Source organism: Gymnodraco acuticeps, unplaced genomic scaffold (assembly GCF_902827175.1).
Source record: "Gymnodraco acuticeps unplaced genomic scaffold, fGymAcu1.1, whole genome shotgun sequence".
In the NCBI taxonomy this organism is placed as follows: Eukaryota; Metazoa; Chordata; class Actinopteri; order Perciformes; family Bathydraconidae; genus Gymnodraco; species Gymnodraco acuticeps.
This window is the reverse complement of record NW_022991022.1, coordinates 845,910-862,805: the sequence shown is the minus strand read 5'-3', so window position 1 is coordinate 862,805 and position 16,896 is coordinate 845,910. Positions and strand designations below refer to the sequence as shown.

At 46.0% G+C, this 16,896-nt stretch overlaps 1 protein-coding gene across 5 annotated transcripts in view; it reads left to right on the top strand.

Moving 5' to 3' along the window:
* LOC117559523 (ribonuclease inhibitor-like) overlaps positions 1 to 14,870 on the top strand; it is a 31,727-nt gene extending 16,857 nt beyond the window's left edge. The window contains exons 7-10 of one of the 5 annotated variants that reach the window (XM_034236319.1): positions 627 to 800; positions 2,566 to 2,739; positions 3,263 to 3,303; positions 13,764 to 14,870. In XM_034236319.1, coding sequence (XP_034092210.1) covers positions 627 to 800; positions 2,566 to 2,739; positions 3,263 to 3,303; positions 13,764 to 13,771 — 397 coding nt within the window. In that variant the 3' untranslated portion in view covers positions 13,772 to 14,870. Of the gene's footprint in view, positions 1 to 626; positions 801 to 2,565; positions 2,740 to 3,262; positions 3,304 to 4,923; positions 5,259 to 13,763 lie in introns of those variants that run through there. The other 4 variants (XM_034236316.1, XM_034236317.1, XM_034236320.1 and 1 more) reach the window with 4 other exon arrangements.
* The last annotated feature ends 2,026 nt before the right edge of the window (positions 14,871 to 16,896 follow it).

The window sequence follows — 16,896 nt, the reverse complement described above, 5'->3', positions numbered from 1 at the left end:
AAGGCTTACTGCCTTCATACAGAGCACTTACTATATCATTGTATGGAGCAGATATCACTCCTATGCTTTGCATCCTTACAATTAACATCACTACACATAATTGCATCTCTAGGTAGATGAATATTAGTTAAGGATGTATCCGTCTGAGCATAATAGGATGTAATGTCTTCCTTTGTGAGGGTTGACCAGTCTAGTTTTTCTGTTTGAACACTATTTACATTTCTGGTTAGCCCAGGTAGATGTTCGACATGTATTGACATAGCAACAGGTATATGATCAGTCGTTGCTGTCCTATACAGAATGCTCATACACTCAAGTGAAGCATGCACATCAGCTGTACTAATACAATGGTCAAGCCATGACGTAGTATGCCAGGCCTCACTAATATAAGTATAACAATCTGCAGAAAAAATCACCTTGCTTGACAATATAAAATTCTTTTTTGTGACAGAACTGAGCCATATGCTTGGCAAATAATGAGTTCCTGTCTGTTTACATTGTTTGGAGTTTCCACTTTCTAAACTTCTACATGCTCTACTTCTGTAGCTATAAACTGATTATTAAACCTTGAATATTTCATGCTGAATATTTGTTTTCTAAAATAACATCATGTGTTCTTTATTCAGACTGATGGGCTGCAGGTTGTCAGATATCAGCTGTGCTGCTCTGATCTCAGCTCTGAAGTCCAACCCCTCCCATCTGAGAAAGCTGAACCTGAGTCACAACGATCTGCAGGATTCAGGAGTGAAGCTGCTGAGAGATCTTCTGGAGAGTCCAGACTGCAGACTGGAGACTCTCAAGTCAGTAAGGGTTCACTCAGTCTCTGCTGGTTCAGCAGGATTGTATTAAACACAGGGAGGTGGATGTGTTCCTCACACTGGGGAATCTCTCCAGTTCCATCTTCCAGGTGTAGCCTAGTTTAGCACAACTAATCAGTGATGTTACCATTTATCTGCAGTTTCTCCTTTTCTTTGATCTTGCGGTTATTTACTTTCATTATTATAAAGCAATATAATACAAGCTGGCAATGCAAAGCCACATTTTAGTCAGCTGCAACTTCTTAACAGACAAATGTAATTTTACAGAAAATGGGTTGACTGTGGCAGACTAATGTTGAGCTTTAAATTGAAATATAACAAGAAAATCCTACACTGCATAATTCACTCTGATCCTTTTTTCTTTTATTTCTTTAAACACCTGGAATTCATCTTATATTCTCTATCAGGTTTCTTTCATAAATGATATGATAAACAGATTAATACAGTTAATACACATTTGTATTAAAGGTCCCATGTCATACTTTTCAGGTTATTACCCGTCCCCTTGTGTGTTATGTAGCTTGTTCTGCATGTAAACGGTCTGCAGAGTCAAAAACCCTCAAAGTACACCCTGTTGGAAGTAAAACTCTAACACAGAAAATACCTGTCTAGCTGCCCCAGAACGCCTCGTTGGAGATTTCTCTTTTTCCATTTGTTTCTTCCGGGCATCGCATGATGTTCCCTGAACCAAAATGGACCAATCCGCGGAGCTCCTCACACACCAGGATCCCTTGGCGTCACTATCAAACGCAGTGGGGGGACGTTTAGCGTACATTTTCAACTAACAGGGAGTCCCATTGACTTGCATAGAGCTCCCTGAACGCTGGTAATAGACGAGTTGGGATCGCAGAGAAATGCTCTCCGCAGATCCATTCTCACAGCGTTATAAACCTTTTTCTTACTCAATATCAAGCCACACTTATTGTTTTTACTTCGGCTGTGAGTGTTTGTGTGTGCTCAGGATGAGTTTCGCGCTGTCCCGCTGTATAGCCAACCCTGAAACCACACTAGTAAGCCAGCTCACTGAGCAGTGAGCCTCGCAACGTCCCGACCAATCAGAGCACACTGGGCTCACAGGGAGGGGGGGGGGGCAGGAGCTCCAACAAGCCGTTTAGGACAGCTCTGAATACACATACTTTGCAGAGATGCTGTATGAGAAACTAAAGTGAGTTTGGAAAATTGCACAATATAAATCTATTTTAGTAGACCTCAATAATGGAAATATGATCAGTAGAAATGGCCATGACATGGGACCTTTAAAACTATTAAACACTAACCAATCATTTCAGGTTTTGCTTTTTCTCAAATATGTTTAAGAAGCTAAATGATGCTCATACTAACTGAATAGTTAAAACTGAAGATGCTATGATCTATGTCTCCACTATTCCTAAAATGATTATTCTCTATTTATTTTTGATCACATTTCTTTAAAATTCATCCTGAGATATTTGTAATCCTTGTAAACTCTGTGATCTTGAGTTGAATCGGTTTCTGTTGGTTTTTATTTGTCTGGCTGCACATCATGAGTTAGTGTAGATGGAGCGGAGTTTAAGATGTGTAGTCACCACTTTTTATTGAAGTAGAAGCATGTTGTCTTAAATATTAATGAGAGCTCTTTTTCTCGGGAGTGTCCACTTTATAAACTTCTACATTTTCTACTTCTCCAGCTATATCAGATTATTAAACCTTGACTTTTTTCAAACAGGAACGTTGTTTTCTCAACTTACATCATGTGTTCTTTATTCAGACTGAGGTTCTGCAGTCTGTCAGAGATCAGCTGTGCTGCTCTGACCTCAGCTCTGAAGTCCAACCCCTCCCATCTGAGAGATCTGGACCTGAGTAACAACAAGCTGAAGGATTCAGGAGTGAAGCTGCTGAGAGATCTTCTGGAGAGTCCAGACTGCAGACTGGAGACTCTCGGGTCAGTAAGGAGTCGACTCAGTCTCTGCTGGTTCAGCAGAATTGTATTAAACACAGGGAGGTGGATGTGTTTCTCACACTGGGGAATCTCTCCAGTTCCACCTTCCAGTCGTAGCCTAGCTTAGCACAACACATCAGTGATGTTACCACTCATCTGCAGTTTCTCCTTTTCTCTCATCTTATGTTTCTTTTCTTGCATTCTTCTACAAGCAATATAATACAAGCTGACAATGCAAAGCCACTTGTCAGTCAGGTGCAACTCATTAAGAGACAAATGGGATTTTACAGTTAAAAAGGTAGTCTCTTTATTTTTTCTATGAAGTTTGTTTTTCCTGGACTAATGCCCTGTTAACTCTCTATTGCAGCTGAGAGCTGTGGACAGTCAGTCGTAGTGTTTGCAGAGAAGATATGATGTGATGTGATAAAGCATTGGATCACTCAGGACGCTGAAGCTGACTAACTCAAAGGACAAACAAATATTTTTAACTTGATCTATAACTGTTGGATTGTGTTCATCCCTACAGGATCAATGACGAGACGATCACAGCCAAGATGCAGAAGAAATGTGAGTATTGAACCCATATCCTCCAAATACATCCAAACTATCGTAAATGCAATCAAATCATCGGTAATATATTTATATATCACTTGATGAAATCTGTGCCTCCTGTTTATGTCTAACACGGAGGGGCTAACCAAGCCTGCTACAATGGCCCAAAAACACTTACATTAGGAAAAAGGCGCTGATACTTCAAATACGATGCAATATAAAAACACAAATGTGCCAAAACACATGCAAATGAAAAAACATCTTCACCAACTGGACAACACATGTACAGCATTTAGAAAATATTTACCAGCTTGAGGAAACATGGGCAGCGTTTACTAAAAGCCCTACATTAACTAAATGCTGTAAAAGCCCCAGAAAGCACATGGCTACTTAGCATGCAAAATGACAACATTCTGCATGTTAAGTAGCCATGTGCTTTCGTGTTATCAGCTGAATCTTTATTTATTAATTTGATAATCATTACTCTGATGATAGTGTTCAAGACAGCCCACCTATATGTCTGAACTCGATCCTTAGAGTAATGTGTTATGGAGCCTTCTCTTCAATCTTTTTTCCACATAACGAGCATTTTGCGCTGTTCTTTTCCAATGTCGAAGCAAAATCTGTGTGAAAACATCTTTAGACTGGAATAGCGGGGGCGCGCCCAGTACGTGAACTCACCTCGCAGGTGCACACGCCAGGACAGAGTACATCTGACTCGAGACAGAACTTGCTCGAATCCAAGTCCAAGTCGGAGCATCAATGTACAAGTCGAGTCCGAGTCAGCGTTGCTGAAAAATTCACGAGTCCGAATCAGAGTCATCGTGAGCGAGAATTCACGAGTCCGAGTCATCGTGTACGAGAATCCGCGAGTTCGAGTCTGTGCAATCAGTGCGTGAGTCCGAGTCGAGTCACGAGTCCCGAAAATCGGCACTCAAGTCCGACTCGACTCGAGTACTCCATCTCTGTTAACATTAGACATACTCATATCCAATAAATACCACACTTCTGAATTTTGAGGCTTATATGCGTCTGTCATATAGAAATAAAACAGATAATTAACTTAAAATCTGCAGCTGAGGCACCAGTAATTGAATCTTACGCAGGGCAATGATCCAAGTCCAGACAAGAATCTCCGTTTCTGCATTTATTTCCATAATCCAATAGCATTATCAAATGAACAATTAACATGTTTCCTATTTTCCTTTCTGTCACGATCTTAGTTTTAGTTTGGTCTGTCTTGTCATGGTTTTATTTTGCAATTCTGTTCTCCCTGTGTCTTGTCTTCCTCCCTGTCGTTAGTTTTCCTGGTGTGTCTGATTGTCTGATTGTGTTCACCTGTTACCCTTGTGTTTCTCCTTCCCTGCCCGGCTGTTTCTCGTCTCGTGATTACCCCTCCCTGTATTTAGTCTTGTCTCTTCCTGTATTCAGTGTTGGTTCATTGTTTGTCGTTCATGTCTCCCTTCATTTTGGTCACAGTCACCTTTTGTTTGGATGCTACCTTGTGCTACAGTACCTGTTCATGGATTCTTGTTTTTTCAGCTTTTGTAAATAAAGCTCGCTTTTTGTTTCACTTTGAAACCTGCTTCTCTCCTCAATCTGCATTTGGGTCCTATTTTTCCCCAACCCTGACAGAATGAACCAACCACATATGGACCCAGCAGATGATCCATTTGAAGTGGAGTTGTATTAATTTACCTACTTGCTGGCTTGCAGCTATGGTAAATGGAGTGGAGCAACCAGTGCGGAGCAAAAGAGGGCTGCCCTGGCAGAGGCGTACCAGGGGGCAACAGAGAAACTAGGGTTAGTGAAGTTCTTACCTGGCTGGATTATGAACTTCCTCCAGACATGCGTTTCCCGGCCTGCTAGCCCCCTGCCTGCCACAGTTCCCAACATAGCTTCTTTCGAGAACGCTTTTGATGGGTCTCGTCTGGCTTTTGGAGGTCCGCGGAGCCTCTCGAGTTCCCTCTCAAGTCCCTTCTCAAGTCCCTTCTCGAGTCTCCTCTCAAGTCACCTCTCGAGTTCCCTCTCAAGCCTCCTCTCGAGTCTCCTCTCAAGTTCCCTCTCAAGTTCCCTCTCGAGTTCCATCTCAAGTCTCTTCTCTAGTCCCTACTCAAGTCCCTACCCTATGTCCTGTGCCGTTGGAGGTTCCGCTGGGGGTCCTGCCAACTCCATGTCCTGTCCCGTTGGGGGTCCCGCCGACTACTCTTCTGCCGGGGGTCCTGCCAACCCTATGTCCTGTGCTGTTGGAGGTCCAGCCGACTACTCTTCTGCCGGGGGTCCTGCCAACCCTATGTCCTGTGCCGTTGGAGGTTCCGCTGGGGGTCCTGCCAACTCCATGTCCTGTCCCGTTGGGGGTCCCGCCGACTACTCTTCTAATGGGGGTCCTGCCAACCCTATGTCCTGTCCCGTTGGGGGTCCCGCCAACTACTCTTCTGCCGGAGGTCCTGCCAACTCCATGTCCTGTGTCGTTGGGGGTCCCGCCGACTACTCTTCTGCCGGAGGTCCTGCCAACCCTATGTCCTGTGCCGTTGGAGGTCCCGCTGGGGGTCCTGCCAACTACTCTTCTACCGGAGGTCCTGCCAACTCCACATCCTGTGTCGTTGGGGGTCCCGCCAACTACTCTTCTACCGGAGGTCCTGCCAACCCTATATCCTGTGTCGTTGGGGGTCCCGCCGACTACTCCTCTGCCAGTGGTCCTGCCAACCCTCTGTCCTGTGCCGTTGGAGGTCCAGCCGACACCTGTTTCATCAAGGGTCCTGCCAACTCCATGTCCTGTGTCGTTGGGGGTTCCGCTGAGAGTCCTGCCAACCCCATGTCCTGTTCCGTTGGAGGTCCCGCCGTCACCTGTCTCGCCGGGGGTCCTGCCAACTCCTTGCCCTGTTGCGTTGGTGGTCCAATTGACACCAGCCCTTGCTCCATCCGGGGTCCCATTGACACCAGCCCATGTCATGTCCAGGATCCCGTCTACGCCTGTCCCACCGGCTCCGGTTCCTGTCCGGCCGACACTGGGTCCTGCCCGGCCTCCGGAGATGTCCCGTCAGCGCCTACCTGCCCGTCCTCCGGAGTTGTCCCGTTGCCGCCTTCTTGCCCGTCCTTGTGCCCAGCCCCCTGAGTTCCCCAGCCGCGGCCTTTGTCCTTGTGCCCGGCCCCCTGAGTTCCCCAGCCGCGGTCTTCGCCCTCGAGCCCGGCCCCCTGAGAGCCGCGGTCTTCGCCCTCGAGCCCGGCCCCCTGAGTGCCGCGGTCTTCGCCCTCGAGCCCGGCCCCCTGACTTTCCCGGCCGCGGTCTTTGCCCTCGAGCCCGGCCCCCTGAGAGCCGCGGTCTTCGCCCTCGAGCCCGGCCCCCTGAGTGCCGCGGTCTTCGCCCTCGAGCCCGGCCCCCTGAGTGCAGTGGTCTTCGCCCTCGAGCCCGGCCCCCTGAGTGCTGCGGTCTTCGCCCTCGAGCCCAGCCCCCTGACTCTTCCAGCCGCTGCCTTCGCCCTCATGCTCGGCCCCCTGAGTTTGCCCGCTGTGGCCTTCGCCCCTTTATTTGCCCTTGCCCCCGGGCCGTCCGCCTGAGACCCCCACCACGAACTCTGCCTTGCCCCCGGGCCGTCTGCCCGAGACCCCCACAATGAACTCTGCCTTGCCCCCAGGCCGTCCGCCCGAGACCCCTTCCTGGTCCTCTACCGTGCCCCTGGGCTGTCAGCCCAAACCCGTCCTCCAGACCCCCTCCACCCACCCTTTTGGCCCTAGTGATGCGTCCCTCCTCCGGACCCCCTCCATCCAGGTTTTGGGCTCTTTGTGTTTTGTAGGGACGTCTGGAATCCGTCCCTTGAGGGGGGGGTTCTGTCACGATCTTAGTTTTAGTTTGGTCTGTCTTGTCATGGTTTTATTTTGCAATTATGTTCTCCCTGTGTCTTGTCTTCCTCCCTGTCGTTAGTTTCCCTGGTGTGTCTGATTGTGTTCACCTGTTGCCCTTGTGTTTCTCCTTCCCTGCCCGGCTGTTTCTCGTCTCGTGATTACCCTTCCCTGTATTTAGTCTTGTCTCTTCCTGTGTTCGGTGTTGGTTCATTGTTTGTCGTTCATGTCTCCCTTCATGTTGGTCACAGTCACCTTTTGTTTGGATGCTACCTCGTGCTACAGTACCTGTTCATGGATTCTTGTTTTTTCAGCTTTTGTAAATAAAGCTCGCTTTTTGTTTCATTTTGAAACCTGCTTCCCTCCTCAATCTGCATTTGGGTCCTATTTTTCCCCAACCCTGACACTTTCCTTCATCTCTTTTTATGGCTTTCCTTGTGGCTTGTATCACACTGTGGTTAAAAAAAATTGCCTACTAGTGCTCTACTACCACCTCCACCTGTCTCCAATATATACATTTACATCAGGTGCCCAAACATGCCTTCAAAATAAAAGCATAAAAATTACTTTAACTGAATTAAATAACGACACTAAATAAGAATACCTTCACGATACACAAAAACAGCAAGAAAATAAACATTTAACTATTAAATAATATAAAACAATATATACATCTCAAAGAGTGTCTTTAAACAGGCGGATGTTAACGAGTGGCTAAATTCATAATAACGTCAGCACTGACTGCCCGATTTGCATCTCTGCCCGATTTGCATTGCGCAAGCGCGAGATGGTCCGCCATATTGTAGAGCTACATACGGCAACCCAAATAGGACATTTGACACAGTGGGTTAAGTACATTCTTAGAATAAGTGAGAAATGGATTTAACTTCTGTTAGATAGCTATCATACTGAATAAATATTTACTGTGAATGTATGCAACAATGTATGGCATTAATAATTTATATCTAATGACATTAACTGTGAATCAGGGTTTCCGTTAGCCGGTAATTACAGTTTTTTTAGTTGGTAAAAATGTATTAAAAACCAGTCAATTTAAAACCTGCCGGTCAAAATGTCCGGTAATAATTAGGGATGCTCCGATCGATCGGCCGCCGGTCATTATCGGCCGATATTCACTCTTAATTGTTTGATCGGTGCTCTCTATAAAGGCCGATCAGGAGCGCTGGATCTGATCGATATGGACAAAAACGCGAGTGAAGTATAACCGGACGCGAGAGAGAGATCAGATCATCTGCTGAGTCTGACGGAAACAAGCAGCTCTGCATGATCACCTGAAGCCCCGCCCACTGTTTTGCGAGCTGCATGAGAAACTGACGGGCTGTCGAGAGAGAGAGAAAGAGAAAGATCTTTTACGATTATATACTGAAGCAATATAAAAATGACTCCCATTAACTGAGTTTTAAACATCAGCATATCCGGTCATAGTCCGGTAATTACCTGCTAACGGAAACTCTGCTACACAATTTGTCACGGTAGAGCTAAGGAAGCAGGACCCAAATGCAGATTAAACTGATAATACCTTTATTTCAAGGATAATGAAAATAGAACTTGGACAGACAGAACACTCACCGGTGAACACAGTCAACAACAAAAGACGAACCGACAAAGACAGACAGAAAAATCACTAGGCCATCAGGGTGGGTGGAGGGGGTCAGGAGGACGGGACTGAGCTGACCGCCCAGAGGCACAGCAGAGGACCAGGAAGGGATCTCGGGCGGACGGCCTGGGGGCAAGGCAGAGTTAAAAAAGGGGGATTCGGGCGGACGGCCCGGGGGCAAGGCAGAGTCTAAGGTGGGGGACTCGGGCGGCCGAGCATGAAGGCGAAGGCAGCGGCAGGAAGAGTCAGGGGGCCGGGATCGCGGGCGAAGACCACGGCTCACAGAGGCCCGGGATCGAGGGCGAAGACCGCGGCTCTCAGGGGGCTGGGCTCGAGGGCGAAGACCACGGCTCACAGAGGGCCGGGATCGAGGGCGAAGACCGCGGCTCTCAGGGGGCCGGGCTCGAGGGCGAAGACCAGAGAGCTGACGGGCCAGCGCCGGAGGCCGGGCAGGACCCGGTGTCGGCCGGACAGGAACCGGAGCTGGTGGGATAGGCCTCGGCAGGATCCCCCACGGAAGAGGACCAGGACACGGGATTGGCAGGACCCCCGGCGAGACAGAGGATGGCGGGGCCTCCAACGGAACAGGACAAAGGGTTGGCAGGACCCCCGGCAGGAGAGTAGACAGCGGGACCTCCAACGGGACAGGACATAGGGTTGGCAGGACCCCCAGCAGGAGAGTAGTCGGCGGGGCCTCCAACGGCACAGGACAAAGGGTTGGCAGGACCCCCCGGCAGGAGAGTAGTCGGCGGGGCCTCCAACGGCACAGGACAAAGGGTTGGCAGGACCCCCGGCAGGAGAGTAGTCGGCGGGGCCTCCAACGGCACAGGACAAAGGGTTGGCAGGACCCCCGGCAGGAGAGTAGTCGGCGGGGCCTCCAACGGCACAGGGACAAAGGGTTGGCAGGACCCCCGGCAGGAGAGTAGTCGGCGGGGCCTCCAATGGCACAGGACAAAGGGTTGGCAGGACCCCCGGCAGGAGAGTAGTCGGTGGGGCCTCCAACGGCACAGGACAAAGGGTTGGCAGGACCCCCGGCAGGAGAGTAGAGGGCGGGACCTCCAACGAGACAGGATAAAGGGTTGGCAGGACCCCCGGCAGGAGAGTAGATGGCGGGACCTCCAACGAGTCAGGATAAAGGGTTGGCAGGACCCCCGGCAGGAGAGTAGTCGGCACGACCTCCAACGAGACAGGACAAGGAGCTGGCAGGACCCCCGGCAGGAGAGTAGACGGCGGGGCCTCCAACGGCACAGGACAAAGGGTTGGCAGGACCCCCGGCAGGAGAGTAGTCGGCACGACCTCCAACGAGACAGGACAAGGAGCTGGCAGGACCCCCGGCAGGAGAGTAGACGGCGGGACCTCCAACGGGACAGACATACGATTGGTAGGACCCCCGGCAGAGGAGTAGTCGACGGGGCCTCCAACGGGACAGGACATGGAGTTGGCAGGACCCCCAGCGGAACCTCCAACGGACCAGGACATTGGGTAGGGACTTGAGACGTGACTCGAGAGGGGACTCGAGAGGAGACTCGAGAGGAGACTCGAGAGGGGAACCAAGGGGGAACTTGAGAGGGGACTCGAGAGGAGACTCGAGAGGGGAACTAGAGAGGGTACTCGAGAGGGGACTAGAGGAGAGACTAGAGGAGAGAGGAGGGACTAGAGGAGGGACTAGAGAAGGGACTAGAGAAGGAACTAGAGAAGGGGACTCGCGAGGGGAACTAGAGGAGGGACTAGAGAGGGAACTAGAGAGGGGACTAAAGGAGGGACTAGAGAGGGGACTAAAGGAGGGACTAGAGGAGGGAACTCGAGAGGGGACTCGGGTAGGAACTTGAGAGGTGACTAGAGAGGGGACTCGAGAAGGGACTCCTGAATACTCCGTGGACCTCCATAAGCCTGACGAGTTCCGGAATACGACTCCTGGACAGGAGCAGGAACTGGGGCAGAAGCACGGGTTGACTTCAAGCGGAACCCACCAAGGCGTATGGTGCCAGGTTGGGAATTGGGAGACAGGGAGCTAGCATGCCTGGAATCACATGCTTGAAGGAAGTCCAAAATCCAGTCAGGTAAAAACTCAACAAAACATGGTTTCTCTGCTGCCAACCGGAGCGCCTCTACCAGAGCGGCCCTCTTCTGCCGTACACTGGACGCTCTCTTCCACCAATCGAAGCAGCAAGCCAGATAGAAAGTTAAATGCTGTAATTCAACCTCCCATGGATCATCTGCTGGGTCCATTTTGTGGTCGGTTCGTTCTGTCACAGTAGAGCGAAGGAAGCAGGACCCAAATGCAGATTAAACTGATAATACCTTTATTTCAAGGATAATGAAAATAGAACTTGGACAGACAGAACACTCACCGGTGAACACAGTCAACAACAAAAGAAGAACCGATAAAGACAGACAGAAAAACCAGAACTTAAATACACACAAGACTAATCACACAAACAAGACACAGGTGAGGAGGGAGGAGAAAACACAGGGGCCACAGGTGAACACAATCGGGTAATCAGACACACCAGGGAAACTAACGACAGGGAACCACAGACAGATCCAAACAAGACAAAACACCACAAAGACAGATCGTGACACAATTCTTATTATTATTATTATTGAAACATGGCCGGTAAGTTTCAAATTTGTCCGGTAAAATAAATTCTGTCCGGACATTTGACCGGATAGAAAAAATCCTAGCGGAAACCCTGCTGTGAATGTCTTTCATTTTATTTAAAATGAAATACAATTACATAAAAGACACACGTTTATGACTCGCGCATGCGCAATGCAAATTGGGCACCTGTTTAAGCCCGAGAGACCCCTGTACCGGGGGCCTCCTGCAACATCTTGCAGGAAACAGTGTCTGAGGGCATGTTCATTTAATAAACTATGAATGTTTTATATCCATGTAACGGAAAGAAACTCATCTAACTGATCTTTTTTTCTTTTCTTTTTTTTTTTAAAAACACAATGCTAATGCTGAGCCTCTGAATTAGCAACGAGCGAAAAATGCTAACAGATGACTGCACCGAAATTCACTTACAAAACCTTATTATTTATCTTTGCTGCACATCTCAACCCATAGTTTCACATCGTGAGGAGACACAGAATCGAGGGGTACCCTTCATTATCACTCAATTATACGAACTCTCGGAGATAATAACAAGAACACACATCAAAACATATGGAGCTAGGTAGCTAAAATTGCTAACATGGCTCACCTGTGTTGTAGTCTGGTCAAAAGTGGTCTTCAATGGCATTAAAACGATAACAAAAAACGAAGCTGAAGTTAATCCATAGGTTAATCCAATGTGTCTGTGTCACTTTGAATGATTTCTGATGATCCATGAGCAATAAACCTGCTTTTCGGTTTTCAGAAGTCAGAGCTACAGACAGCTTCACTCTGGAGCAAAACTCTGGGCGCGAAGCCCCCACCTTTTTGTTTTACCATGTGTGTGTGGGGGGAGATTCCCCTTCGATTCTATTGGCTCTAACGGTTAGAAAGAGATGTCAATCACCAAAATCGACCAATGGGTTCCAGAAGAAACGGTAAAACCCCCATTTCCACCCAAATGACCTCAGAGGTGGAGTTTTTTTTGCTAAACCTCTCTAAAAAGGTAAAATGTCACTTGTTTTGCATCAATCTTGATACAGGGTACTTATTATATGTTGTACTTTGGATTCCTAAAGCTTTTAGTCTACCTTACCATCATCCAAGGGTAGTTTTCACTGTAAGTAAAACATATTTTTTGGACGGACACTATCATTTACAGTTTTTTACTATGTTCAATCTGAATTTTCTTTAAAATAAAAAAACATCTATATTGATTTCCAACTCACAGGTTTATCATTACTTTGAGAAAAAAGATTATTAATTTACCCCTTTTAGAAGGGAAGATATGGTCATTTGTTCTGGGAATGTCATTTTCGAGCCTGAGACCTGAAAAACAGGCTCAGGGCTAAACTGGTTAAGACTTGCGCATGCGCAATCCAAATTGGGCAGCCTTCTAGATGTCAAGTGTCCTATTTGGGTCAATATCACCCAGCTGCAGCCGGTACACGACACGCCCCCTACACGAAACACCCCCACACGACACGCGTGTCACGCCCCCTACAAAATATGCCCACTTGACACGACACTACGGTGGCTAAGAGACATTGATACCGTACATGGCAGGTTAAAAACGGATTGCAAATGTTATTGTAGCATTTTAAGCAACTATTAGGCAAAGAAATGAATAACCAAGTCTATCCGTTTGAGACACAACAGTATATGACTTTCAGCACAAATCATTTTGTCTAATTAATAAATGAAAACAAAAAGGTGCCTAAGTAAACTTTATTTTTTAATACAAATAAAATAGGTTTTAATTAGATCATAGGGTTAGGGCTAGGGTTAGGGACGTTAATTACCTGTACTCGGTGCGCCATATTGTCTGTTCTCTGTAAACCTCCATGTCTCTTTAAATATCCTTGCGTCAGCATCTCACGTTTTTTGCGCGCTCTCTTCTAACCATATTTGGAAGTACAACTTCCTACAGGTTCAACCTCCACCGTCTTGCTGCGGCTGCAGCTGGACCCTTCTCATTTGGTTTGCCATATGTAGCTGTCCAATATGGCGGACCATCTCACGTTTGCGCAATGCAAATCGGGCAGTTACAATAATGGTGATCACGAAGAAACTCATCTCGTCATTGGCTGTGATGTTAAATCATGTGACTGTGATGTAGGTCCTTTATAACCTAACGCTAGCTTTTCACTGGTGTGAAAGAACAGGTATTGAATGTTCACAGCTCCAAAATAGTGTATAAATACCATAGGTGTAATCGTTATTAGACATTTTAATGAGGAAATGTTACATATATATTCTAAATAAATAAACCCACCACTGGGAAAGTTGAGGAATATAAATGTCTCTGTGAACATCACATTGAACTTTTGTGTAACTTATTAGCATTTTTTTAAGAGATCTCTGTTTAAAGTGATTGTTGGTTATATAACAAGAGCATTTTCCCTGTTTATCTTCCAGGTCCATGAGGGAATATTGTTAACCATCAGGCAGTAAATGCAGCCCCGTAATCCTGCATTTGGTTCCTTTCCTTCAGTTTCTGTCCCTCAAATCTTTGGAAACAGTCAGAAAAACGGCTACGGAGAACACGAAGTACCGTTTTAAATGATGACTTTTTTTTGCTTTAATCACCCCGACTGAATTAATCACACGTGACTATTTTTCACTCATGTTCCCGGTAATACCTTCCACTCTATTTTTGCTTAACTTCTATTCATAAAAATAGTCTAAATAAACTGCAGTGAGTAACATTTCCATGAAGATATTCAGAAAATCAATACCAAGAAGCACATGATGAGGTTTTTCAGTGTCTGACAGGCTGTTGTAGTATTGTCATACTGATATTTTGTACAAACTGTAAAGTCCACTGAGACAAATGTAACATTTGTGATATTGGGCTATATAAATAAACATTGATTGATTGATTGTAGACAAAGTATGCTGCAATAGCACTGCATGTTATTATTGTTATTCCCACATGTTTTTAATGTATCTAGTTTTACATGAATTTTTGGTTGTTTTTCATAGTGCACATTTTGCTGATTGTGTTTGCTGACACCTGACTATATGGACGGAGACAACATGAAGCTTTCACTGAGGGGACTGACAAAAACAAATACCCAACACCTGGGCAGAGATAATACATTTACAATTGTGAATAATGTTTGATATCCTGATGGTAAACCCTTCTTACCTTAATGTTCGTTAATTTTGAACACACAGGTTCTTCCTTTCTCTGCATCCTGCTCTGTTTTTGTCCTTCATTGATCTATTGTTGCTGTGCTATTTCTAAAAAACAATATCGAGTGAGCTAGTAACTGGAGAGGTGCCATTTCACCTCCAAGGCCACTGCCGAGGTTCCCTTGAGCAAGACACCTAACCTCGAAACTGCTCCCTTGGCTCCGGGTACCTGGCAGCCTCTCTGCTCTGCCACCTCTCCTTTGTATAGAATAATTATGATGATGAATGCATTCTTTTACCAGTCAAATACAGCAACACATCTTTGATTCATGTCGTTTATAACTGGACTGTTACAATTATTATTAACTTTGTCTGTAGGCTACAACACAACAAAATAGGAAATAACAACACAATTTAAACAGACACAAAAATAAACCATTTGACTACTTACTTTCTTGTAGAAGTACAAATGTCCAGGAAATATGCCCAATACACAAAAACTGCGAGCCGGCTTCTGAAACGCGCCCGGTGGGGTATGACGCTGTTCGGAGGTCGGAACAAAACTTCGGCGCAGACGGACCCGGTGGAATCCCGGCGTTACAGATATACTAAAATATACTATTCACAAAAAACTAATAATCTAGCCATGGTTTACAAAAGGCATATCATATAAATGTAATACAAATGTGTGAAACATGCAAATAAAATGCTTGTGTATTTTGTGGAAACAACATGTAATGTGTTCAAAATAATATATATATTAAAAAGTGTGTATAAAATGAACAGTAGGGTAGGGTATAATAATGATAATTTGTTCGGACTTTGGGGCGAAGCGGGTCGGTTGGGACACTTCAACATAAAACAAAAAAATCTTTATTTTTCAACAACCATTTACAACATAATTTTATCTGTGAACAGATATAGGTGTCGGTTAACAATTTAGCAGGTTTTGGAGAGTCCAAATTAAGGATGAAAGGCACCATTTTGTGGTGAAAAGAGCGAATTTACCAAAATGCCTTCCCTGGCCTTTTGAGACACCTTGTTCTGGACCCAAACACATTATTTTAAACGCACAATATAACATTGTGTGCCACTAGGAGGCTCAAATGACTTAAGCACTGTAGTTTACAGTTTTTCTCGATTGCTAACACACTAAAATTATACATGAAGCACAATTATTTTAACTGACACTCAAAAAGCAAAACATCGACTCAAATCTCCAAAACTCTAAACACGTTTTCAGCTTTTCACACAATTTGCAAATCAACATGGCACTTTTTGCAAACCACTGCAAACGTTTCTCCAAGTAAGACACAGGAATCTGACATAAAGCCACGTGTTAGCAGGTTTAAAACACTGATCTTCAAAATGCCTCACACATGGACCAATAATCAAGAAGCACGTTCCACCTGACCAAACACCTGGTAGCATAATGGTTGGCTCGTCAATCAGGATGTTAGCACTATCAAAAGACCACAGGTGAGTACTTTCTTACAGCAACAATGGAAGCCAACATGGAAGCAAGAGGAAGAGGTGGGGTGAGAGGAAGAGGAAGAGCTGGGCTGAGAGTGAGAGGAGGAGGAAGAGGTGGGGTGAGAGGAAGAGCTGGGCTGAGAGTGAGAGGAGGAGGAAGAGGTGGGTGAGAGTGAGAGGAGGAAGAATGAGAGGTAGAGCTGGAGGGAGAGGACGTGGACAAAGAAGAATACTCTCTAATGAAATTAAATGTTATCACATGGTGTGACGATGAGAGAGGCTGGACGGAGGGTTCAGCCTAATCTAAGCCGATGTACTGTCGCCTCTGTAATCCGGACACTTAGACTTGAAAACAGGTTAGTTCCCAGTTTGTAGCTCTGCATAGTTCATGATATATCAGTGCTTATATCTGTTGTGTGAAACGTATTTACTTCATTACTGTAATTGAATTGTTGGCATGTTGCAGACTATAACTGTACAAACATCCTGCACAATGTACTGTGATAAACTTTTATGCAACACAGACACTGACCGACCACTATATCTTTGTTGTTTATCTGAAGGACTGAGAAACAAAGAGGTGGAAGGCTAAGGATTTCTAATGAGGCAGGAAGCAGCAGTTACAAACTGGGTTTTGGCAAACAATGCATCACACTTAGAGAGATCCGAAGCAGAGTAGCTATGTGCTGAGATGTTGCACAATGTTAGTTTTGAATAAAATGTGATTTTTTTCAACAACTCATTTGTATTTCTTCATTTACTGTATTTCTGTAAACTCAAGCAATCTTTCTCTGCAGAACCCTCTCTGTACAGAGCATAGCCCAGAACAGATGGAAGTGCTTTAGAGTATGCTCAGCAGTGTGTAGCTGGGTGGTCAAACAGTCTAGTGTTATGAATGAAGTGTGTTATATTTGGTGCTAAAGTTTGCATTCGGTAAGTG